The 26,473-nt window shown below is 43.3% G+C and overlaps 1 protein-coding gene across 6 annotated transcripts in view; it reads right to left on the bottom strand.

Annotated features, from left to right (window-relative positions):
• The window catches only part of MYRIP (myosin VIIA and Rab interacting protein), a 627,821-nt gene that overhangs the window by 138,899 nt on the left and 462,449 nt on the right, over positions 1 to 26,473 (bottom strand). For all 6 annotated transcript variants that reach the window (XM_029589668.1, XM_029589670.1, XM_029589666.1 and 3 more), the window contains exon 10: positions 6,218 to 6,867. In XM_029589668.1, coding sequence (XP_029445528.1) covers positions 6,218 to 6,867 — 650 coding nt within the window. The remainder of the gene's footprint in view (positions 1 to 6,217; positions 6,868 to 26,473) is intronic.

Genomic DNA, 26,473 nt, shown 5'->3' with positions numbered 1-26,473 from the left:
TGGCTGCGCTTTAGGCGACCACCTAGTTCATCTATTGGGATGCACCAGCCCAGCTGGCAAGACTTACCTGACCAATTGTTGGCCTCCAGGTGAATGCCTCTGCATTGGCGGGCTCTGCATATTTCAGCTGCCTGCAGTGCCCATTTGATAACAAGTACGTTTGGCACTCCTTCCCTACCACCTTGTTCTAAAGTAATTTGGGATCTAATTTTCTGTTGAGGATTATTAAGCGGGAATGGTTAGGCTTGCTTGTAGCAGCTTAGGCTGAAACATAAGAAATGCTATCCTCATCCTGAGTCACACCAAAGTTCCATCAAGCACAACATCCTGCCTCCGACAGTGACCAATCCAGCTCACAAGTATCTGGCAGGATCCCAAATAATAAATCCAATTCTTCTTATTCATAACCAGAGATAAACAGTGAATTTTTCTATTTCTATATGGCTAATAATGGTTTATGGACTTTTGGTGGAATTTATGATTTTACAGGCTCCTAGGTATCGACCTAAAGGCAAGTACTTCATTGTTCCAGAGCGGGACTCTGGGGGAATCAGGGCTCTATGAGTGACACCACCATGGAGTGTTGGGGATTTCTGGAGCTTTTCACTACCCAGCAAGAGCTTGGGTACCTTACAACCTAGTGTTAGCATGGCTTATGGGTACAGCTGAAGGGGATCTGCAGGGTACAGTTACTTCATTATGACAAGACTGTCACTGGCAGATAAGGTGGATGAGTTTGGCAGCGGACCCTAAGCTTATCAGGGCCGATGCGTCCTATTATTTATTTATTTATTTATTTGTGTTTTTCTATACCGGCATTCACGGGAGTACGTATCATGTCGGTTTACATAAAACAAGGGGTGATCAATACATTATAACATACATAACTAAAACATAAGAGTATACATTACAGTAGTATAAAACAAGTGCACGGAAGAGAAAGTTACAATAAACAGGGGTTATTCTAACTTACTAACTTACTTATTCTAACTTACTAACTTACTTACTTATTCTAACTTACTAACTTACTATTGGGCAAACTAGACCATCGCCTAGGGTGCCAACCATTAGGGGGCGTCGAAGAGCAACCAAGCAAAGAGGAGTAGAGATTCGGAGGACTGTGAGCAGCGCCCAACTTACTCACGGCCCAGAGAAACACAAACTCAGCAGTGCAAATGAGGTAAGAGTAGGGCTGAGACCGGGGGGGGGGGGGGGGGGGGGGGGGGGGGAGGCGGGGTTGTCGGGCGCAAGGCAGAAGGTTCGCCTAGGATGCCTAATACCCTTGTACCGGCCCTGCCTTCAATGTATTAAAAAATCATAACAGGGATTCTGGCTGATCTGGGGGGTTGGAGAAGCATCTTACAAGATATCTGTTACTCTATGTATGTAGTTTTAACAAATCTTTAACTTGACGTAATCCAGTAAATTGAGTGAGCCAGGAGGGAAGAGTGTGAGTGACTATGTTGCTTTATTCCTGGAGCTCATTCTAAACATTTACTGGGACTTTCTTGATATTTTGTTTCCTCACTTACCACAGTAACTGTTTAGTTTAAGCTAATGGCTAGTGACAATTTTAAGGGCTCATTTACTAAGCTGCATTAGGTGTTTACAGCATAGTAAATAGCCCAACACAGTGATAACGGGCAGGGCAGCATTTGAAATACTGAGTGTTATTCTGTCCCTGGCACTGCAAATACACTAATGAGCTGATTAGCATGCAGAGGCATCTTAATCAGCTCATTACTAGCCTAATACATGCAAATCAATTTAGTGGTTTGCCTCAAAAATCACAAGCCACCTTATTTGATTGAAAGTCAGCTACAATTTAAGAACTGTAGCTATCTTCCCCTGGGAGCATCAAGAGGCTTAATGCGTATCCTCATGCTCCCGGGACCATGCCTTAAGTGAACTCCTTGCAGCGTCTTGAAGACCCTGGGAGTCTCTAGAGAGCCCCTTTTCCATCTCTTCTGCAGTATCATATTGCTGCTGCTAAAGATTATTAAGAAGCAGCTGGATCGGAGGGCCCTGGAATCTTAGATTATTCTCCACCCTGTAGAAAACACCCTACATTATTACCAGCGATATAGAAATAACATTATAATATTTATTTTCTATAGTGATCCCCTCTCCATAAACAACTTAACTAGCCATATACACAATCAAAGTCATGTTTCATAGGAAATAGAGGGGATAAGGGAAGCAGCAAGATATGCATAAAGTCCCCACATCCAGTATTAGAGAAAAAAATCACAGTGACTTAGCATGGTACAAATTATGAGGAACTGCAGTCTTCAAATACAACCACATATCCAATCCCACAAAAATCATTTTCCCTTGTCTGCCTTCTATCTGCTCCTCTATTGATGAATATCTCCCCATCCCTCAAAAAGTGTCACATCAATTCCACTGCAAGGTATACCCCAGTGCATGAAGTGGGCAACAAAATGTGTGAGATACATATTTTTGTTTCATGGAAAATGTATTAATTTTTTTCAAATTTTTTTGTAACTATATTGTGTAGTCTCTTTGTATATGAAGTGGTTTATAAGGTGACATATCTAGTAAAGAGGAAGTATGGCCCAGTGAAAAAAAAGTGTTGAATATGTTGATGTGAATTTGTGGGGCTTTATTGTCCATATAAGTTAGAGTAGCATTAGAGTACACAAAATAGTAGTGCCACCAAAAATGATTCTGATAGAAAACTAAATGTATATGGAAAAGTGATGTGTGGCTGCAGTGAATATGTGCATTATTATACATAAGGTTTAGTGATTCCTTTGAGGCATACTCTGCGCAAGGCGGTGTGTGAGCATGAATAATAGGTATGAGGACCTGAGTAAGCTGGTGAATGTGTGATGCAGTTATAAGTAGAGAAAATGTGAGGTAGATGTGACAATCAAAGGAATGAGCATGTGTGGAAAGTAAGTGTTACACAGGGTGTGCTGGAGGCAGTATCCAACTAAGCATTATTAAAAGGATGAGTACCATCACTTTAAAAGTAGCTAGAAAATCTTCCAAAATAGGATCCTTTGGGAGCTTTGTCCTGACACATCTTACACATTCTAGGAGGGGAGGAGTAGCCTAGTGTTTACAGCAGTGGGCTATGCACCATGAGACCAGGGTTCAAGTCCCACTCTTACTCCTTGTGATCTTGGGTAAATCACTTTATCCTCCATTGCCTCAAGTACAAACTTAGGGGGTCATTTTCAAATGCTTATCTGGTGCAATAGCATGCTGGGGGAGGAGGTGGACTCGGTGGTGTGTTCGCTGGTGATGATAAGGGAAGCAATGTTATCATTGCCAGTAGCATGCAAAAGCCAGCAGTGAAAACACCGCGGTGGTGTGAAGGTTGCAGGCCTGCCCCCTGTTTTCACTGGATTCACGATTCTGCAATAGAATGGTGAATCCAAGCCATAGATTGTAAGCCCTCTGGGGATAGGGAAATACCTGAATGTAATCTGCTTTGAAATGCTGAAAAAAGTGTGAAAAGCAGAATATATATAAAAAAAAAAAATCTAATAAAATCTATGTGAAGAAAGTGACAATTTGACATGCTGTATATCTCCCACTGTAGGAGGGGCTCTTTCAACTTAGGGTAGGCTGGTTTTTTTGGGTTTTTTTTGGGGGGGGTGTCAGTGTTATAAGGGTCTACAGACCCTTGCACCCTAGGTAAACCAATGTAACACTGGCCTCCCCCCCCAAAACCCACCTTGAGTTGAACTCTTACACTGGGAGATATATAGAGTCAGATTGTCTCCTTAAAACAGTCTCTCTCTCTCTCTCTCATCTCATCAGGACCAGCAGTAAATTGTATGGAGTTGTTATTGCATGAGCAACACTTTTAAAATCTGCCTGTAATTCAGTGGTGGCGAACTCCAGTCCTCGAGTGCCACAAACAGCAATGGATGGCCGGTGCCATCTTGTGCTCCTACTATGTGACAGGGGCCGACCAATGGCACTGGTAGCCCCTGTGACATAGTAAGGTCAAAGGCTATCGGCGCCATTTTGAATACCGGCAGCTGACGGCATGAGTGCAGGAGATGGCTCCTGGACCCCCTGCTGGACCACCAGGGAGTTTTGGTAAGTCTTGGGGGGGGGGGTCAGGAGGGTGGGGGGTTTGTTTAAATTCGCTCCTTTAGACGGCCAAATAATTTGGTGAAGATTCGTTGTATTCGTGGGGAATCGCAATATGTTTCCCTTCCCCACGAATACAACGAATATGGCCCTATACATTGCAGATTACCAATACTTTGGAAACAAATGCACACCCCTAGTAATCATTAGGCTCCTGGAGGAGCCTGATAATGGAAAGTATAGCCAGGCTCTGCTTCTTGCTCACTCTGAATATTATTATTTGGACCCTTGTAAATAAGAGTTTCAAAATAAATCAAATAGTGGCTGGATATTCCATTTCTTTTTACTATAGTATATATTTGGGAAAACCTAATATTCAGCTGCTATTCACCTTTTCTAAACCCTCAACTTTGGGAGAAAAATCGATCCCTTTTTGAATTCTGATGTCAGGTTTTAATCGTTTAATTTTATTGTGTTTTGGTTTTTCTAAGTATTTTGTGTGGATTGTATTTTATTTATCTTATGATGTTATTTTTGTTTTATATTTATAAAGTTATTGTGTTGATTATGTATACTTTATGGAATCTGCTTACAATATATTTTCTAATATAAACAGAATATAAATATAGTTCCTTAAATTAATGCTGAATCTACCCCTAGCTTCTTATCATGATCCCTAGTTTTAGAATTTCTTCTTCACAAAAAATGCTTGTCTCTTGTGCTTTATGTATATATATATGAAATATATTAATATCACTATCATGTTCTCCTCCCCCCTTCTCTCCTCCAGAGTATACATATTTAGGTCTTAAAGTCTCACAATGCAAGCTTGCTCTGATGACAGTATTAATTTTGTAGTTGTTCTCTAGATTGCCTCTGTTCTGTCTGTATCCTCTGTGAGATGAAGCCTCCAGAACTGGACAAAGAATTTCAAATGGGGTTTCACCAATAAACTGCATAGAGGAATTACTAGCTGTGTTGGCCTTCTGCTGACTCTCCCCACTGCCTTCTCACATTATTTAGCACTAGGGATGTGAATCGTTTTTTGACGATTTAAAACAATCGTCAGATATATTTTAAATAGTCAAAAATCGTTAGAGCCGCGATACAATAGCAATTCCCCTGATTTATCGTCAAAAAATCGTAAATCGGGGCAAAAGTAGCACCGGCGCCATTTTGAATATTGTCAATACGGCGCGAGTGCAGGAGGTCGCTCCCGGACCCCTGCTGGACTTTTGGCAAGTCTTGTGGGGGTCAGGAGGCCCCCCCAAGCTGGCCAAAAGTCCCTGGGGGTCCAGCGGGGGTCCGGGAGCGATCTCCTGCACGCGTGACGTCGGGTGACAGGAACCAAAATGGCGCCGGCGCTACCTTTGCCCTGTCATATGGTAAGGGCAAAGGGCTACCGGCGCCATTTCTATTAACGCAGCCGTGGCCCGAGAGCGGGAGATCGCGCCGGGACCCCCCCACTGGATCCCAGGTAATTTAAAACATTTGGGGGGGTTCGGGAGGGTGGGGGATTTGTTTTTAAGGGTCGGGGTGGGTTTTAGGGTTGTTTTGGTGTGCCGGTTTTCCCGCCCTCCCCCGATTTACGATTTTTAACGAATTTTTTACAAAAAAAACCATGACGATCAGATTTCCCTCCCCCCCCCCCCAGCCAAAATCGATCGTTAAGACGATCGATCACACAATTCACATCCCTATTTAGCACCCCACCGGATTAATTTTTGTTGGTTAGCAATGCTTCTCCTATTCGCTTTAAAGTGCAGTTCCACTGAGTTTTTGCATCTCAATTGCTTGGCTTTGTACTTATTTATATTACATTTTATCTGCACACTCTTCAACACACCTCAAACTTTTTAAAATCTGCAGGAATATAATCCTTCCCTTCCAGGACTTCTGCAATATCCTTTAGGGAAACATGGACTATAGCCAGCTGCTGGACATTTTTCAGTACCATCCTTCTTGGCACCTGCTCTCCTCATTATAAACATCACATACCACCTCTCTCTGTTGCTGTTTGATAGTAATAATAATAGTACATGTTTATAAAGCCTCTATCCAACAGCTTTACAAATAAACATGCATTAGTACTACTACAGCTATTACTTTTAATAACCAGACACTACTATATACATAATGTTACCTGATTTGAGCTCAAACTTTTCTGCTGGGCTTTTCCATGATTACTTTTGCCAGATACTTCTTCTGATACAATTTTGGCTTTTCTCCATCTTCTTGACCTCTTTTCTATATCATGATTTACCTCCTCGGTTTCACTGCTATCTGAATAATTCAGACTGGTTGCATGAGGATTGAAGTTTATGTCCAGTTTGCCAACTGAATGCTCCTTTTCCCTTTGGTCATTTGGATTCTTTTGTTTTGGCAAGGGGAGCTTGGAAAACCCTCTTATTCCCTTAGAAGAGTTGACTGAGGATGTTTCAGAGTCAGAATACATCGTCTCCGTGTTTGTGTAGAGTCCAGATGAGGGTGAAGTCACAGGATGATACTGGTCATTGCCATACACCCATTCGGTATTATACTGGGAGTTGGCATAGCAGGAATCATCTGATAACTGCCTGGGTCTCTGGTGGAGCACAGTCAAGGCCGCATTCCACTCAACATCCTCTTCACTATCTGAACCCATCTCATCGTAGGCCGATATGACACAGGACTCATTCTCCAGAGCTCTGAAGAGTTGGCTCTTTGGTTTGGCCAGCATTCGAGGGCGAGGCAAAGTCACATTTTGCAGAGCAACCCAGTTTCCATCAGAGCTTTGTAAAAAAGGAGGAGAACCTATTCAATTCATAAAGAAGAGGAATCAATAAAAAAAAATAATTGCAAATATTCTTACTTTACATCAACCTGACTATATACATGTAAAAAAAATTATAGAGACACTTCCACTTAGCAAAAATTGGTTCTCACAAAACATTTTATTACTCTGCTGTTCTTTGTTTTGTTTTTTTTATTAAATAATGTAATCACATAGGCTTGTTAATAGCTGGATCAAGGAAAAGCAAAACCTACATAAGTAGACATCTGATCAGCAATGCGCTGTTCAGAGCATGTCTACTTTTATTGGTTCATATACTTGTTATGTATAGTTTGTTATAATTTGCTTTATGTAGCCACGCCTGTTATTTTCATTTGTTTTATTATGGATCCTTGTTTGTTGACATCTTCCCTTTTTATCTGTTGGCAGTTTAGTTTTGGGCTTCTATCCCTCCCAATGCAGCCCAAGTGGCAAAACACAGTCCGTGTCGGGGGACCAAAATCTACTGCACTATTGAATATAAGCTGGAAATGCTTGACAACATCTTCATTCACCTTTTGATTTGAACATCTCTACAAGGATCCCAGAACTTTTACTATATTATTGACACATGGTTTGTCACCAGCATATATACTGCTCTTCTTCTCCACCTTATTATTTGCTGATCAGCAATGAGCCAAGTCAATTAAGAAATGTCTTAAAATGAAATGTATAGCTTATTGTTCAGCATTGTATGATAATAATCTGAGTTTATATAGTTCCTTTTGTCCAATCTGGAAATGAATGTGCTTTACTTTAGTACTTCAGAGACAATAATGCTGCCACCTCTGGTATGAATGCTTAGTCTTGATTGAGTTTTCTTGTACAATGAGTTTGAAAACCATTTCAAATGAAAAAATAAAAACAAATTAAGTTGTCTTTGTTCATGGAATGCATTTAATATAGAATTTGTGTAAGTGTAAACATGAGAAATACATAGTAAAGAGTTGTCACATAGAAAATCAATGATGGCTGGCCTGGTGGCGCAGTAGTAGAGGAGAGCACTGGCGTGTGTGGAAGGTTTCCCTGGGCAGGGCATGTTGTGCAGGCCACCTTCACAGCACCTGTGGCTAGATATGGGGGAGGGGCAGAAGGGAATGGAGTTGTGGTCATTGTTCAACAATAGCCCCTGGTGGCCAAATTCAAGGCCACCACAATCCACAATGTCTCTCAGTAATGTCCTTATTAATCTGTTGTGCTGCTAGTATCTTATATCTTTCTTCTTGTTATTAAATTTATTTTTATTTATATTTTTGTAGCACCTTCAAGTACTCAGTATGCACAAAACATCCTGTTTTTACTCACAAGTCCAATTTTATTTTATTTTATTCATTATTCTCTTTTTTCACTTAAAAATCTCCATATTCAGAGGTTCACCATATATTCAAAAACTTTTGTACTATATTGAAGATCCCACATACAAGCAGTCTCTGTTTATCGTACCAACTTTTTTTTGTTGGTATGATAAAAAAAAAATGTTTGGTTACTTGCCAGGTACTTGTGACTTGGCCACTGTTGGAAACAGGATGCTGGGCTTGATGGACCCTTGGCCTACCCAGTAAGGTATGTTCTTATGTTCTTATGACAGTGGGAGGGAGCTTTTGTATTTTTGAAATTCTTCCCTGGTTGTGACCCCACCTTTTTGTTGGAGGCTTCTGGGGAATATATTAACCCCCTTGGAGTATGCTCAGAAATGAGAGGAAAGGCGATGCGTGAAGAAAGAAAGAGGTCTTTTCATATCCCAGGTGGGAAAGCAAGTTTGCTTACTGTAAACAGTGTTTTCCATAGATAGCACCATGAATTAGCTATGTTCTGTGGTAGTGTACCCTCTGGCGTCACTGGACGGAACTGTTTCTCCAAGCTATTAGAGCTTTTAGCTCTTTTGGACATGCGAGGGAGTGCCCACGTGGGCATCGTCAGCATAGCTCCTCAATCCATTCCAAGCAAAAAACATTCAATAGGAGTTTGCAATCCAGGGAGGAGGGTCGGACATCACATAGCTAGTTCATCCTGCTATCTGCGGAAAACACTGTTTACTGTAAGAAAACTTGTTTTTAATCCCATTGATAAGCAGGCCTGAGTTAGTCATGTTCTGTGGGGAGCCCCATAGGTGAGGGTTGCAGAAAAAAAATGTCAACCGACTGAATGGAAATTTTCTCTTTTTTTTTTCCCAACCCAGACTCCACTGCGGATAGCAGACTACTTAGAACCTATGTGGTCCAGAACAGCGTTAGCCATTGCACTGTTTTTGGTTGCTAAAGAGTCCAGATAGTGAATGTATGCATGAAAGGCCAAGTGGCAGATCAGCAGATGTCCTCAATAGGAACGCCTCTTAGGTGCACCATGAACGCTGCAGTCACCCGCATCTGATGGGCTCAGACAGGTCCTGATAGAACAAGTTCGGGCACTGTGTAACAATTTGTATGCAAGAGGTAATCCAAGTTGAGAGAATCCTTTTGGATACTGTTGCAGTGGTGGACCCTTGGCCCAAGGGGTAGTGCTGACGCCACCTGTAGGAGAGACCCCCACAGGGCCCCACTGTCAGAAGGTGAGGCTGGATGGGAAGTGGAGGCCAGCTGGAGCTTCGCCAATACCAGCCTTCGCTCCCCGCAGGTTGAGCCCTTGGGTGCCAGGGCCGGCTGGACTTAGGTGGGCCTCCGCATGGATGATCCCAAAGGGTAGGCCAAAGGGTGGTACCATGGAGGACAGCGACTACCGGAGGGAAGAGGAAGGCTGGGTCAAAGGAGAAGGGACCAGAACACGAGCGCAGGAACAGGAACTGGAGCAGGAACAGGAACTGGAGCAGAAACAAGAACTGGAGCAGGAGCTGGAACAGGAGCAGGAATAGGAACACAGGCAACACAGAGCACAGCAGCACATCATAGAGATCTGTTGCCAAGGCAGGTTCTGATTGCCAGAGCCTGTCTTAAATCACATGGCTGGCCAACATTATCAGTAGGGGTTGTGGGAGGTTCTCCTGCTGTGGCCCCCTTTAAATACAGCAGAGACGCACGCATGCCTAGGACTGTCGGATCAGAAGGGAGGTGGTGGTAGAATCTGCTCATGCGGTAGAAGGAAAGGCATGGGCGGGCCCAAGGGAATTCCCTGCTGCGCTGGGAGCCCTGGAATGCGTGGGAGGAGAGTGGGTGCCGAGATGGCTACCTGCTGCCATCAGAGAGGACGGGCCCGCACCAGGAGCCTGGCATCGGGGGTGAATGAACCCAGCTGCGAGCCTGCAGTGGCCGGGGAGTGCAACAGATACAGTGATTCCCAGTCTGATAGGGTCATAACAAATGAACAGTTTCAGGGTATTCTGGTGAGCTTGTGTTCTACGCTTATAGTACGCTAGGGCTGTTTTATAATCAGGCATATGTAGGAGTTTCTCACTGTTATGTGAATGTGACTTTGGAAAAAATGTGGGGAGTGTGATGGACTGATTCAAGTGGAAAGCCGAGACAACTTTGGAGAGGAGCTTAGGGTGAGTTCAGAGCACTACTCTGTCATGAAAAAACTGCAAGTAAGCAGACAGAAGAATCAAAGATTGAATTTCACTGACATGGTATGCACATGTAATGGCAAAGAGGAAGGGCATTTTCCAAGTAAGATATTTGAGTGAATTTGAGATGAGTGGCTCAAAGCAGGGTTTCATAAGAGCCGTAAAAACAACATTGATGTCTCAGGGTACTGGTGGTTTTGACATGCTGGAGAGTTAAAGGAGGTAATCAAGGAAAACTGATGGTGCACATGTGAAGGGATCTACCACCCTTGACGTGCACCATGCTGTATATTGGTTCTATTTCAATGAGTAGTTTTGGTATGTAGAAAGCTTAAGAGCTGAGAGAAGCATCTCCTAAACTGGTTCTGGAAGAGAGAGGTGGCCCAAGGTCAAGTACTCAACATACATGCCATCAGGTAAAGTGACTGCAACATAGGATGTAGTAGGGTTCCACTTCTTGTGTAGGCAGGTCGGTGTCGCAGCCCAGCGGGATTGGAGGCTTGACAGATAACTGAATAAAATATGCGAACCATGGCTGTCTAGGCCACACTGGAGCTAATATAATCATCTGGGCTTCGTCGCAGATGAGCTCTGGCAATGTAAGCAATGAGCGGAAGGGGAGGAAAGGCATACATGGTTCTCCCATCCCATGGCAGGAGGAATGCATCTGAGGCCTGTCTTGAAGCTAAGTAGAACTGAGCAAAAATGTTCCAGTTTTATTTAATTTTATTTATTTATTATTTCTTATATACCATACAACAGATACTAGATCTGGCCAGAGCGGTTCACAATTATAAAATTACAATCAATATAACACTCCTTCTTATTCATTAAAAATTAAAATTAAAATAACCCCTCTCACTTTAAAAGTAAAATATAACAGCCACAACATTATCATCCTGCCCATCCCAGTTATGTTGACCTATGAGGCAAAGAGATCCTGGATCCATTGCCAAAAAATGTTTTCGAGAACTGTTTGGTTGGGTTCGGAAGACTTTGCGGAGGTGATCTTCCTCTGTGTTGTTGACACCAGGAATGTACGTTGCAAGCAGGGAAACTTTGTGAGTTACTGCCCATTACCAAATTCACAGGGTTTTGTAGCAAAGGGTCCAAGAGTCCATGTTTCCTTGCTTGTTCACATAATACATTGCTACTTGGTTGTCCATAAGGACTGTGATCTTCTTTATGTGAATTATGTGACTGAAGGCATAAAGGGCATGGCGGATGGCCCTGAGTTCCAGTTGGTTGATTTGCAGATGACTTTCGGGTTTTGACCAGAGCTCCTGTATACAAAGGAGTCCTGTGTGGGCTCCCCAACCCTGTGTTGAAGCATCCATGCCCAGGTACATTGGATGTGGGGGCTGTTGTAGAGGAACACCTGATTGATAGTGGTGGCAGTTGAGACACCATCAAATGTCTCATGGCATTTCCCTGGTTATCGTAATTTGGTGTGGAGAGGTTGGAAATGTTGGTTCCATTGCATCCACAATCCCCACTGGAGTCTTCACATGTGGAGACCAGTGTGGGGAACTACATGAATAGCCACAGCGAGGTAGCCCAATAATTTTAGCACATTGTGGGCTGTCATTCGAGGGAAGTGAAGAAATGAACTGGTAATCCTGCTTGTAGGTAGGAATGCTGTGGATAGAGTTGTGTCAATTAGCGTCCCAATGAATAGCAGCCTCTGAGCAGGGATGAGGATTGACTTCTTGAAAATGACCAGGAAACACAGCGACTGAAGGAGCCCAATAGTGGAATGAGTAAGGTTGTGAAAGACATCCGGTGACGAGGCTATCAACTAGTCAACCAGGTAGAGAAGACTGATTCTCTGATGTCTAAGGTGCACAGTGACCACAGCCAAGCACTTCGTGAATACTTTAGGAGTTGAAGAATGACAAAAAAGAAGTACCTTGTATTGGAATGGGCGGTCGGCTACTTGGACACCCCAGAAAGACATGTGGATGGGAATATGGGCACATGCACCCTTCAGATCTATTGAGCACATCCAGTTATTGTGCTGTAGGAAGGGGAGGATGTTCCTCAGGAAAAATTTGAAATTTTTCTTTGTAACTGAAGAACTTGAGGGCACAGAGATACAGTATAGGGCAAAGTTCTCCTGTTTTCTTGGGGATAAGGAAGTATTGTGAATAGAACCCGTTTTGCGCATCGGGTATTGGGATCTCCTGGACTGCATGTTTTTGGAGCATTGCTGCATCTCGTGTTACAGCTGAGAAGTTTGGGATGGATCGACTGGGGGTAACGAAAGAAGTGGTGTCAGAGGCTTTGAAGTGGTGGAGGCAATATCCATGCTCCATGATGTTCAGGACCCACTGGTCACTGGTAATCAGTCTCCAGGTTGGAAAAAAGAGACGTATTCTTGCCCCTACTCAAGAAGATGGGGCTGGAAGTGGGGATGTCAAAAACTTGGTGCTGGTTTGGCAGGTTGTTGTCGCTCTGATTGCTTCTGCTGCTGGGACTCCCTGGGGCATGGGCGTGATCCAGGGCTTCGAGAGGTCTGTTGGGATTGTAATGGGGGAGGGAGATAGTTCTGGTACTGTTGAAAAGGTTTTTGGGAGTAGTACAGCCATCGGTAGGAGTATTATGGCTGCCTAGGTTTTGGAGGGGGATCATCCATCAATGACTGACCTGCCACATTTTGCTCTTAAATTCTTAAAGGCAAAATATTCTGTAATCCCGGACACACATTAGCCGTCTCTAAGGGGATTCGAACATGGCGCCTCAGCGTCTCAGATGGCACCTCAGCGTCTCGGGCGCCATGTTCGAATCCCTTTAGAGACGGCTAATGTGTGTCCGGGATTTCAGAATATTTTGCCCTTATGAATTTAATAAAATTCCCCTGAAGAAGACTGAGGTTCAGTTGAAACATGATTCATGTTGGGAGCATCTTTGAACAGCATAGCTTGGTGATATAACAGATTTGTTGGACTAAATATTCTTTTTTTAAATTTGGTGTTTGGTGGTAGAGTTTAAGGGCAAGATACGTTTAATATAATAGTGAAAAATTTAACAAAGAACTATTGATACAATAAAGTAAAAGTGTTTAGATACAAATGACAATAATTGATTAAAAGAAAAATGCTCTAAAGGCTAAATACAGCCTGCGGCCCATTGCGTGGCGAGAAGTTGCAGATTAAAGATTTATAGAGCCTTGACTTATGATATTGCCATTTGGTGATATTAATAATTATAAAAAAACGTTTTGTGGAGTTGTAGATTATATTCTGTCTCCTCTCTCCTTGTATCTATTTAGTGATTAATTGGAGAGGTAGCTGCTTCTATTTGTCATGATTATAAAACAGAAACATCACCATTCCTCATCAAACATCAAAACTAAAATCAAGATATATAAAGCAGCAATCATAATAGCAAAACCATACTCATAAAAAGAATAAATATTTCAAAGCAGCTGAGGAATAGAATATCCAATGATTAAAAACATATAACATTGTTTTTTTAAATTTTCCAAACATCAATAAAATATTTTAAAACAGCAGACATCAAATTACACTTAATAATTAAAACTAAAGCTAAAAAATCCCCTACTCTCCATACCTGGGAACTTTAGACCCCAGTCACCCTAAGATTGCATGGATTACACAGGGATAGGAGGTACGCACAAACTTTCTCCACTGTGTTATATATACACTCTCTAACATACATGTTCATTCTTACACAAACTCCCACATATTCTCTCATACACATGCTGACTGGTTCATAAACTCTGGCTGACACACATGTTCATTTGCTCGCTCTTGCTCACGCACATGCTCACTGGTTTAAATAGTCTTCTTGCTCACACATATGGTCATTGACTCATTCATTCTCTCTCACTCTCACACATGCTCTGGAAACCAGAGCAAGCCTGACTGTATTATGCAGTGCAACAATGGAAAAACAGAAACATCATTATTTCTCATAAAACATTAAGCAATAAAATCAAGAACTATAAAACATCATTCATAATATTAAAACCATACTAATAAAAATAGTAAGTATGCCAAGCAGGCAACAGCCAATGAACATCCAGTAATTAAAATGACTCACATTTTTTAAAATATTTCCCAAACATCAAATATTTCAAACAGCAGACACATGAAATAACACCCTAAAATTTAAAATAATAGATTGAAAATCTCCAGGTTTCCATATCTGGGATTTTTGGATTTCCAGTCACTCACAGATTGTTGTGGATTGGGGAAGGGGGTCCTCATAATCTTTATCCTCTCTCCCTCCCTCACACACACACATGCTGTCACATACACAGACTCTCGTGCTTTATACACCCACCAGTCTCTCATGTTCTTACATACACTCAGATTCTCACAGACACATGATTGCTGCTTTATATATCTTGATTTTAGTTTTGATGTTTGATGTTTGATGAGGAATGGTGATGTTTCTGTTTTATAATCACGACAAATAGAAGCAGCTACCTCTCCAATTAATCACTAAATAGATACAAGGAGAGAGGAGACAGAATATAATCTACAACTCCACAAAACGTTTTTTTATAATTCTTAATATCACCAAATGGCAATATCATAAGTCAAGGCTCTATAAATCTTTAAATGCCCAGGAGGGAAGGGTTAGGTCAGCCGTCATAGTTGGTGATTCGATTATTAGGAATGTAGATAGCTGGGTGGCTACCTGGTGCGAAGGTGGCGGACCTCACGCGTCACCTAGATAGGATTTTAGACAGTGCTGGGGAGGAGCCGGCTGTCGTGGTACATGTGGGCACCAATGACATAGGAAAATGTGGGAGGGAGGTTCTGGAAGCCAAATTTAGGCTCTTAGGTAGAAAGATTAAATCCAGAACCTCCAGGGAAGCATTCTCTGAAATGCTCCCTGTTCCACGCGCAGGTCACCAGAGGCAGGCAGAGCTCCGGAGTCTCAATGCGTGGATGAGACGATGGTGCAAGGAAGAGGGATTCAGTTTTGTTAGGAGCTGGGGAACCTTTTGGGGAAGGGGGAGTCTCTTCCGAAGGGATGGGCTCCACCTTAACCAGGGTGGAACCAGACTGCTGGCGCTAACCTTTAAAAAGGAGATAGAGCAGCTTTTAAACTAGAACAAAGGGGAAAGCCAACAGTCACTCAGGAGCGCATGGTTCGGAGAGAGGTATCTTTAAAGGATACTAATGATGCATTAGAATTAGGGCATCCCGACAGTGAGGTTCCAATAATTAGAAAAGCAGTCCAAGTGCCTGTAACTAAAAACTCACCTGAGCTAAAAAATTCTAACTTATCCCTATCAATTAAAAAGCAGAATGAAAATACAAACAAAAAACAAACTTTGAAATGTTTGTATGCTAATGCCAGAAGTCTAAGAAGTAAGATGGGAGAATTAGAATGTATAGCAGTAAATGATGATATAGACTTAATTGGCATCTCAGAGACATGGTGGAAAGAGGATAACCAATGGGACAGTGCTATACCGGGGTACAAATTATATCGCAATGACAGAGAGGAGCACTCGAGAGGAGGTGTGGCGCTTTATGTCCGGGATGGCATAGAGTCCAACAGGATAAACATCCTGCATGAGACTAAATACAAAATTGAATCTTTATGGGTAGAAATCCCTTGTGTGTCAGGGAAGACTACAGTGATAGGGGTATACTACCGTCCACTTGGTCAAGATGGTGAGACGGACAGTGAAATGCTAAGAGAAATTAGGGAAGCTAACCAAATTGGTAGTGCAGTAATAATGGGAGACTTCAATTACCCCAATATAGACTGGGTAAATGTATCATCGGGTCATGCTAGAGAGATAACGTTCCTGGATGGAATAAATGATAGCTTTATGGAGCAATTGGTTCAGGAACCGATGAGAGAGGGAGCAATTTTAGATCTAATTCTCAGTGGAGCACAGGACTTGGTGAGAGAGGTAACGGTGGTGGGGCCGCTTGGCAATAGTGATCATAATATGATCAAATTTGATTTAATGACTGGAAAAGGAACAGTGTGCAAATCCAAGGCTCTCGTGCTAAACTTTCAAAAGGGAAACTTTGATAAAATGAAAAAAATTGTTAGAAAAAAACTGAAAGGAGCAGCTACAAAATTAAAAAATGTCCAAGAGGCGTGGTCATTGTTAAAAAATACCATTCTAGAAGCACAGTCCAGATGTATTCCACACATTAAGAAAGGTGGAAAGAAGGCAAAACGATTACCGGCATGGTTAAAAGGGGAGGTGAAAGAAGCTATTTTAGCCAAAAGATCTTCATTCAAAAATTGGAAGAAGGATCCAACAGAAGAAAATAGGATTAAGCATTGGCAAGTTAAATGTAAGACATTGATAAGACAGGTTAAGAGAGAATTTGAAAAGAAGTTGGCTGTAGAGGCAAAAACACAGTAAAAACTTTTTTAAATATATCCGAAGCAGAAAGCCTGTGAGGGAGTCATTTGGACCGTTAGATGATCGAGGGGTTAAAGGGGCACTTAGAGAAGATAAGGCCATTGCAGAAAGATTAAATGATTTCTTTGCTTCGGTGTTTACTGAAGAGGATGTTGGGGAGGTACCCGTAATGGAGAAGGTTTTCATGGGTAATGATTCAGATGGACTGAATCAAATCACGGTGAACCTAGAAGATGTGGTAGGCCTGATTGACAAACTGAAGAGTAGTAAATCATCTGGACCGGATGGTATACACCCCAGAGTTCTGAAGGAACTAAAAAATGAAATTTTAGACCTATTAGTAAAAATTTGTAACTTATCATTAAAATCATCCATTGTACCTGAAGACTGGAGGATAGCAAATGTAACCCCGATATTTAAAAAGGGCTCCAGGGGCGATCCGGGAAACTACAGACCGGTTAGCCTGACTTCAGTGCCAGGAAAAATAGTGGAAAGTGTTCTAAACATCAAAATCACAGAACATATAGAAAGATGGTTTAATGGAACAAAGTCAGCATGGCTTTACCCAGGGCAAGACTTGCCTCACAAATCTGCTTCACTTTTTTGAAGGAGATAATAAACATGTGGATAAAGGTGAACCGGTAGATATAGTATACTTGGATTTTCAGAAGGCATTTGACAAAGTTCCTCATGAGAGGCTTCTAGGAAAAGTAAAAAGTCATGGGATAGGTGGCGATGTCCTTTCGTGGATTGCAAACTGGCTAAAAGACAGGAAACAGAGAGTAGGATTAAATGGGCAATTTTCTCAGTGGAAGGGAGTGGACAGTGGAGTGCCTGAGGGATCTGTATTGGGACTCTTACTGTTCAATATATTTATAAATGATCTGGAAAGAAATACGACGAGTGAGATAATCAAATTTGCAGATGACACAAAATTGTTCAGAGCAGTTAAATCACAAGCAGATTGTGATAAATTGCAGGAAGACCTTGTGAGACTGGAAAATTGGGCATCCAGATGGCAGATGAAATGTAATGTGGATAAGTGCAAGGTGATGCATATAGGGAAAAATAACCCATGCTATAATTACACAATGTTGGGTTCCATATTAGGTGCTACAACCCAAGAAAGAGATCTAGGTGTCATAGTGGATAACACATTGAAATCGTCGGTACAGTGTGCTGCGGCAGTCAAAAAAGCAAACAGAATGTTGGGAATTATTAGAAAAGGAATGGTGAATAAAACGGAAAATGTCATAATGCCTCTGTATCGCTCCATGGTGAGACCGCACCTTGGATACTGTGTACAATTCTGGTCGCCGCATCTCAAAAAAGATATAATTGCGATGGAGAAGGTACAGAGAAGGGCTACCAAAATGATAAGGGGAATGGAACAACTCCCCTATGAGGAAAGATTAAAGAGGTTAGGACTTTTCAGCTTGGAGAAGAGACGACTGAGGGGGGATATGATAGAGGTGTTTAAAATAATGAAAGGTCTAGAACGGGTAGATGTGAATCGGTTATTTACTCTTTCAGATAGTAGAAAGACTAGGGGGCACTCCATGAAGTTAGCATGGGGCACATTTAAGACTAATCGGAGAAAGTTCTTTTTTACTCAACGCACAATTAAACTCTGGAATTTGTTGCCAGAGAATGTGGTTAGTGTAGTTAGTATAGCTGTGTTTAAAAAAGGATTGGATAAGTTCTTGGAGGAGAAGTCCATTACCTGCTATTAAGTTCACTTAGAGAATAGCCACTGCCATTAGCAATGGTTATATGGAATAGACTTAGTTTTTGGGTACTTGCCAGGTTCTTATGGCCTGGATTGGCCACTGTTGGAAACAGGATGCTGGGCTTGATGGACCCTTGGTCTGACCCAGTATGGCATTTTCTTATGTTCTTATGCTCTCTCACTCTCTCATGATTACACAGTCTCTCACACATATGCAGGCTCTCTCACTCTCATATACATGCATGCTCACTTACTCTCTCATGTACACATGCAGACACACACACATATATGCAAGCTGTCTTATACATACACAAAAGTATTCTCTCTCTCACACACATACACAAGCATACACACCTACAGCTTTCAGGCCTCCCCCTTTCTTCTGGGCCTTGTCTTTGCTGATACTGGATTGCAGCGCTGCTCCTCACTGCCAGAAGGGAGGTGGAAGGAGGCCACTGCTACTGTATGGCTCCTGCAAAGTTGGGGGGTAGAGTCACATAACCTTGCAAGCCTATCTTCCAGCTGCGGTAGGATGAGCTCTGCCATGCGCTCGCAGGCCTCTCTCCCAGCCAGGGCAGGATGCGCTCTGCCATGGCCACCATGGCTGTCTTCTAGCTACGGCAGGATGGGCTCTGCCGCGGCCTCACAGGCCTCTCTGTGAGGCCACGGCAGAAAGGGTTCTACTACAGCGTTGCAGGCCACCAGCCATGGCAGGATGGCTTTGCTGCAGTTCCACAGGTTTCTCTTTGAGCCACAATAATCCCTCTTCTTCTCTTTGGCCAAGAATAAAAAGAAAAAAGTGATTGGAGCGACCGGTCCACTGGGGGAAACCCAATACCCCAGTAGTGCTATCTGCCCCTGCACATGAACAGGTACTCTCAGGACTGTTCCTTTCAAGGTCCAATTTTCCCATGTTACCATTACACACTAAGGGGAGGATTTGCCCACAAGGTAAAAATATTACCTTGTTGGGCAGAGAAATTTGATAAATTAGATTCATAAGAACATAAGAATATAAGATATGCCAACTGGGTCAGACCAAGGGTCCATCAAGCCCAGTATCCTGTTTCCAACAGTGGCCAATCCAAATCACAAGCTCCTGGCAAGTACCCAAACATTAGATAAATCACAAGCTACTATTGCTTATTAATTACCGTAATAGCAGTGTTACGATTCTGCTCTTGGGGCCCAACCGCAAGCAGCCTCTCACCTCGCCATGGCTAGATGCCGCTCCTTCTTCTTTTGCCAGAGCACCGCCACTGAGACCTGCCCGTCTTTCGGCATAGAGCCACCTCCGCCATGGCCTCCCCTGGCCCATGCTGCCTGTCCTGTGCAGCGGGTCCACCGCTGATGCTGTGCCTGTCCCTTGCGGCTGGGAGGCCGCCGACTTCCTTGCTTCCTTCATGGCATGGAGGCCAACGACATCGCCCTTCATCTTGTGGCGGGAGGCTGCCAACACCACTGCTCCCCACGGCCCGAGTGCCGCCGCTGTTGCCACCACCGTCTTCTCTTTGCGGCGGGTGGAGCTGCCGCTAACATTGTCTTCTCTTGCGGCAGGGAGCCGCCGATGTCCTTGCCTTGTCCTTCGGCAGGAATGCCGCCATTTACCTTCTCTGCCAGCCTTCTCTGCGTGGCCCGGGTGCTGCCGCCGCCACTGCTCCTGCTCTGTTCTGGCCCTGGCTTCTTCTTAGGCGTGCGGCCACGCTTCTCCACTGTACTTAAAGGGCCCGTGGAGGGAAAAGCCCCATAGCCCTGTTTGATGATGTCACCTATTGCCGCATGTTGAGCCCTATAAAAGGGCTTTCCTTCAGTTCCTCATTGCCTTCGCAAGGATTTTGCCTGCTCCTGGATTCTTTGTCTCATCTCTTCATTCCAGGAGGCTCTGAGGTCCATCTTCACTTCTTCAAGGTCCTCTGTTCTTCGTGGGAGCTCCTTTGTTTTTGCTGTGTTCCTGGTCTCTCGACGGATCCTGTGTCCTCGTCTGTCCCATGTCCTGATGTTCCAGTCTTCTTCGGTCCCTGTCTCCAGATGCCCCAGTCTCTTCGGTTCAGGTGTCCAGTTGTTCCTGATCCTCTAGTTCCTGGTTCTGGGTATCCCAACCTTGTCTCTTCCACCCAGAATTTGCCTCCAGATGACCATCCATGTGTTAAGCCTGAATCCGTGTCTGAATCTGAGCCTGAGTCCCGTTCCTGGTCATTGGAGCCCTGTTCTAGCCTGGATTCTTTCAAGCACTGCCCGGATTCCCCTATTCTTCTCGAGTTTCAGTCCTGTGCTCATCCCACTCTCTGTGTGGTCCACAACCAGCCTTTTCAGGTTGTGTAGGGTGCGCAGTAGGATAGCATGGTCCACAACCAGCCCATGGGGGGCTGTGTAGGGCATGCTGAGGGGCAGTGCCTTCATCTTGTCCAAGACTCCAAGTGCCTATGTCTCGTCCTTGTTCCAGAGTCATCACCTGTCCTCGACCATTGTCCGTCCTGTCGCATCTGCCGTTCCTAGGCGGCAGGTCCAAAAGGGCTATCGAGTGGCTGGAAGGCTACCCCAGAGATCAGCATTGCATTGCTGGGTCTCTTCTGGTGCATTCAGGTTCGGCAGAGCTCAGAGTGCTGATTCTTCAGCCTGTCCGCCCGTGCTTGGATACGTCTCGTCCACCATGGCGCATGCCCTGGGTTCTCCTCTGGTGTTGTGCTGTGGTCCAAAGGTACACATTCTCCCGAACAAGCGACCGCTCTTCCTCGTTCGCAAAAAGCGGTTTATGGATTTTTCCTCTAGGAACTTATCCAATCCTTTTTTAAACCCAGTTACACTAAGGGGCAGATTTTAAAACATATGCGTGGGCGCACATTTGTGCGCGCAACCCGGCTCGAAACAAATGTATGCCCAATTTTATAACATGTGCGCGCAGCCACGTGCATGGTATAAAATACGGGGTTGGCGCACGCAAGGGGGTGCACAGCCCCGCTGCCTTCCCCTGTTAAGAACATAAGAAATTGCCATGCTGGGTCAGACCAAGGGTCCATCAAGCCCAGCATCCTGTTTCCAACAGAGGACAAACCAGGCCACAAGAACCTGGCAATTACCCAAACACTAAGAAGATCCCATGCTACTGATGCAATTAATGGCAGTGCTGGCTATTCCCTAAATAAACTTGATTAATAGCCGTTAATGGACTTCTCCAAGAACTTATCCAAACCTTTTTTGAACCCAGCTACACTAACTGCACTAACCACATCCCACATCCCACATCTGAACCACAGCCGCTCTGAAATCGTACATTGACGAAATCGGAGCGGCTTCGGAGAGAACTTCCTTACCCCACCAACCCACCTTCCCTTTCCTTCCCCTCCCTCCCCTGCCCTTTCCCCCCTACCTTTGTTGCTTTCTTTTTTTGTTTTAAAACTTACTTCAGTCCTGGGGCTGAAGTAGGTTGCGCGCGCTGGCCAAGCGGCCATGCAGAGGCCTCTGGCCACGCCCCCTCCTCGGCCCTTTTTTCAAGCCCCGGGGCTTTATGAGCGCCGCTCTGTCTTTTGAAAATAGGCCCGGCGCGCATAACCCCCCTAAGTGCTTATATCCTTCTGGATTTACGCGCGGAGGGCTTTGAAAATCTGCCCCTAACATTTGTAACCACATCCTCTAGCAATGAATTCCAGAGCTTAACTATGTGTTGTGTAAAAATAATTTTCTTTGATTTGTTTTAAATGCGCTACTTGGTAACTTCATGGAGTGCCCCTGGTCCTTCTATTATCTGAGAATAAATAACCAATTTACATTAACTTGTTCAAGTCCTTTCATGATTTTGTAGACTTCTATAATATCCTACCACAATCATCTCTTCTCCAAACTGAACAGCCCTAACTTCTTTAGCCTTTCCTCATAGGGCAGCCATTCCATGCCTCTTATCATTTTGGTTATCCTTCTTTGCACTTTCTCCAGTGCAGCTATATCCTTTTTGAGACGTGGTGACCAGACCTGCACACAGTATTCAAGGTGCAGTCTCACCATGGAACAGTACAGAGGCATTATGACAGCCACCGTTTTATTCAGTAATCAGATAGATTTTTCCATCGATAAAGGTGGTCTCCTGGAGCAGTCCCAGAGGTGTTTCTGAGGTGATTTTCAGTACTAGCCAGTTAAGGCCTGAATTCACCAAGCTGGTTAATTTTTCACAGGGGGGGAACCACTATCACCGGGGTGGGGGGGTGGGGGGGAGAGACATCCCTGCAATAGTGGGCTCCTCCCCTGTAAATATATTATGGCTATATTGCTGCATTGTTTTGTCTTAAGGCAAAATAACAAGAGGCAAAAAAATGCGACCTTGCCCATTACCGTGTGATGGTGGCTTCCAACGCAAGAGGCTGCCATCTCCTTAAAGGGCCTACTAAAAATTTTAAAAAGTGTCGAACACATTATAAAAAGTGTTCAAGGGTCAAACATATATTTAATTTATTTACTTTTATATACCGACATTCAATCTGACATATCACATCGGTTTACATTCATGATCCCCCTCCTCACCCTGGGGCTACCAATCAAAGTGGCCCCAACCACAAAATGTATAAAATTATCTGGCCATGGTCACAAGATAACGACTCCCCCCTCCAGTCAACATAGATCAAATAATTACCACAGAGTTCACTCCCAACTGCTCTCAAGAAATCAATTGCCAGGCAGGTTCCTCCTCAACCCCCAAGTTTTAAAAAACATTGTTGGTGTCTAGTGGTGCTTCTTCCCACACACACAGACACACCCACTCCCAAATGAACAAAAGAATTGTTGGGGGTCTAGTGGCGCATCCCCAGGCCCCCATCCTGAACCACCCCTCTCTCACCCCATTACCTAAATTTCAGAAATCTACCAATTGGAAGGGCTTAGCGCACTTCCTAGCCATGGACCCGGTTGGTGCCATTTTCCAAAATGGTGCCAACCTTATCTTGCCCTAGTCACATGACTAGTAACATAATCTTGCCCTAGTCACATGGTTGTGCCTGTTGTTCCACAAACTTGGCCAGATATTTTTATACTTTTGAGGTATGGCCTACCTCGATTATCTGCTATGGGGTGAGGGGGATCATATTTGAACCCTGCAGAATTTTTTTAAGGAGTTTGGTGCTTTTTTTCTTTTTTTTGGTGGGCCCTTCCAGTGTTAAATTAGCGTTAGGTTAAATCTGTAGATAAAATAAGGTGGCTGACATATTTCAAAGTCAGTCACATTATTTTATTTATACAGGATTAGATATGCATGAACTGCTTTGTATGGATTTGCAAAATTAATGCATGTAAATACCATGCAAAGCAGCTAATTAGAATTGGGAGGGAATCTGGCCAAATTTTTTAAAATTATTGTGAATATCGTGCAATATTGCTGCGATACAGGTATACCATGCAATATATGCTTTTAACACACGTTATTGCCCTACTATGGCTTGATGAATTTCCCAGTAAGTTTGCAATAAAATCAGGCCACCCAAATGACAGAACTAAATCTATTTGGTCAAATTTTGATTGACTCAATTTTTGCTCATTTTTGGACAAAAATCTAACCAGCTAGGTTTGTCTGTTAATGAGTTTAACTTATCAGGTCAGACTTTTTACATGCATACTGCATGTCTTGTGTTAAACCTCTGACTCATCCAGTGAGATGATCCAGTTGGATTTCTGTATGTTTCAAATAAAACAAAATAAAAAAACATTTATAGATTTGTAAGATTTTACAGATTACTAGTCTAAAGCAGAGTAGAGCAATTTATAAATTCTGTACAGTTATTCATTTTTTCTTTTTACTTTTTGTTTCACTAGTTTTTATTTACTTATTCTTCTGGTTTTATGAAATGCTTTTATTCTTATGTATATATATACTGCCACTTTTGTCAAACTTCACTTTAGGCCTTTCACAGCTGGAGAATACAGGAATATTGGTTTTATTGTACATCCAGTTAAAATTTATTGGTTGTATATGTGAAAAAAAATTTTTCTTAACCCAATTTTTAAAAATCATATCATCAAGATCTCGTCCAATAGCCACAGAACAAGAATAAAGCCTTAGGACCTGATTTTCAAAAGCATTTACATGCGCAAAATTGGGTTTTACACATGTGAATGCTCTTTACTCATGTAAGTGGGTTTTTGAAAATTGATACTTTTATTCTCGTAACTCCTTTGAAAATTCACCTGAAAAAGAATGGACTATAAATGTGTTTCCCTTTCTCATGATTCTTTTAATATACCTATCTAAAAGCAAAAGCTGAAAGAGAAAATGATACATTTTCTTAAAAATGTCTAAAAAGATTATTACAAAAACTACCGGATAAAATAAAGCACTATACATACTAACAAGCAGAGCATTTTTACAGCAGAACTCTTTATTCTGTTACAAGGGCTTGGGTGCACATAGGAAGAAATTTTATATTCTCCAGGATGGCACCCCAAGCTCCAAGAAGTCAAATACTGCCATAATAGTCTCCTGATACTTTCAGTAGGCAGTTGGTTCCAGCACAAATGCTCTAAGTTTATTAAAAAATGAACTTAATACATAAATGGTTTTCTCAAATGGGAATTATCTAAAACTACACAGGGACAGTACCTTTTAAATAAGCGTACGGGCACACATGTGTGCCTATTCGTCAGCATGCGTCTAGTGTTGCAGCCATTTTATAATATATGCATGTATATGTGAGCATAATATAGCCTGACCGGGCACACATATGTGCACAATTTTAAGTGGATGTGCACCTATGTGTGCAAATGCTACTTCTACCACATAAGTGGGGGGATTTTAAAAGACACGCGTGCTGCTGCCAGTACCAATTTTCCCAGTTTGTCCAGGTAAGGGATAGGACTTCTATACCCACGTAGTTTAATAGCCTCCCTTCTCCTCTGTTAACCCCGACCCTTAAAACTGCACCAATCTGTCTATTTGTCTTTATTTTATTACTTGCATGTCATCATCCATAGCAGAAGTAATGTGGCAGGGGACCCCAGCGCGTGCCTGTGTGCGTAAGTATTTACGCACTAATTTCAAGTTAAAACCCCAGAATGCCCACGCCCCGCCCCTTTTTTGAACTTTTCATTTGTAAGCGTGGCGGCAAATATGCGCGTATCCATGCGGCTTTTAAAATCCTTTCAGCATGCACTGGCCCGATTTATGCGTGTACCTCCTAGTTTAGGCACGCACCGAGCTTTTAAAATTCACCTTCCAGATCAGAGATACACAACTCTGGTGCTTGAGGGCCACAAACTGGCCTGGTTTTCAGGCTATCCACAATGAATATTCATCTGGTATATTTTCATGCAGTTGGTTCTGCAAAACAGGTTACTTTGCACCAAACCTGTTTTTAGCCCAGAAGGACCTGCATTATACACCCCTGCTTTAAAGCTATTTGAGTCACCAAGGGCCTCATTTTCCAAGCCGCTCGCACGCGATAAGGGACCTTTCGCACGCAAAAAGTCCCTTATCGCGTGCAATACCAGGATGGGGGCGGAGTCGGCCCCGGAAGAGGAGGAGTCGGGGCGTCACTGGGGCCGACTCTGCGCCGACGCCGCGGACAGCGAAAAGGTAGGTGCATTTTTGCTGCCTATTTCGCTCCCAATAGCTACACCTCCTATGGTGGCGCTATTGGGTGAGAAACCGGCAGTGATCGCACCGCGACAGTGCGATCGCTGCCGGGTAGCACAGGCCCGCCCCCCGTCCCTCATCTTCTAAAGTATCGCAGGCCTGCGATACTTTAGAAAATGAGGCCCCTAGGTAGGAATGTCACATTATGAGGACAACTTCCAAACTATGCACATAAGTGTGGGAACATTCTACCCGCAGGCTTGACGTCAATTTTCAAAGGAAATCTTTCCCTTTGGAAATTGGGTTAGAAAAAAGTGCAGGCACTTTTTCCAGGGAAATTAAGTGCATCTGCATATACATGGAACCGTGCACATCCTCATGCAAGTGCTAACCCCTCCCTGAATCCATCCCAGGAATGGCCTTGGAGGGAACGGGGAAAGCCA

The sequence above is a fragment of the Rhinatrema bivittatum genome, chromosome 2 (assembly GCF_901001135.1).
Source record: "Rhinatrema bivittatum chromosome 2, aRhiBiv1.1, whole genome shotgun sequence".
NCBI lineage: Eukaryota > Metazoa > Chordata > Amphibia > Gymnophiona > Rhinatrematidae > Rhinatrema > Rhinatrema bivittatum.
Note: the sequence above shows the minus strand (reverse complement) of the source record. Positions and strands in the feature narration are given on the sequence as shown.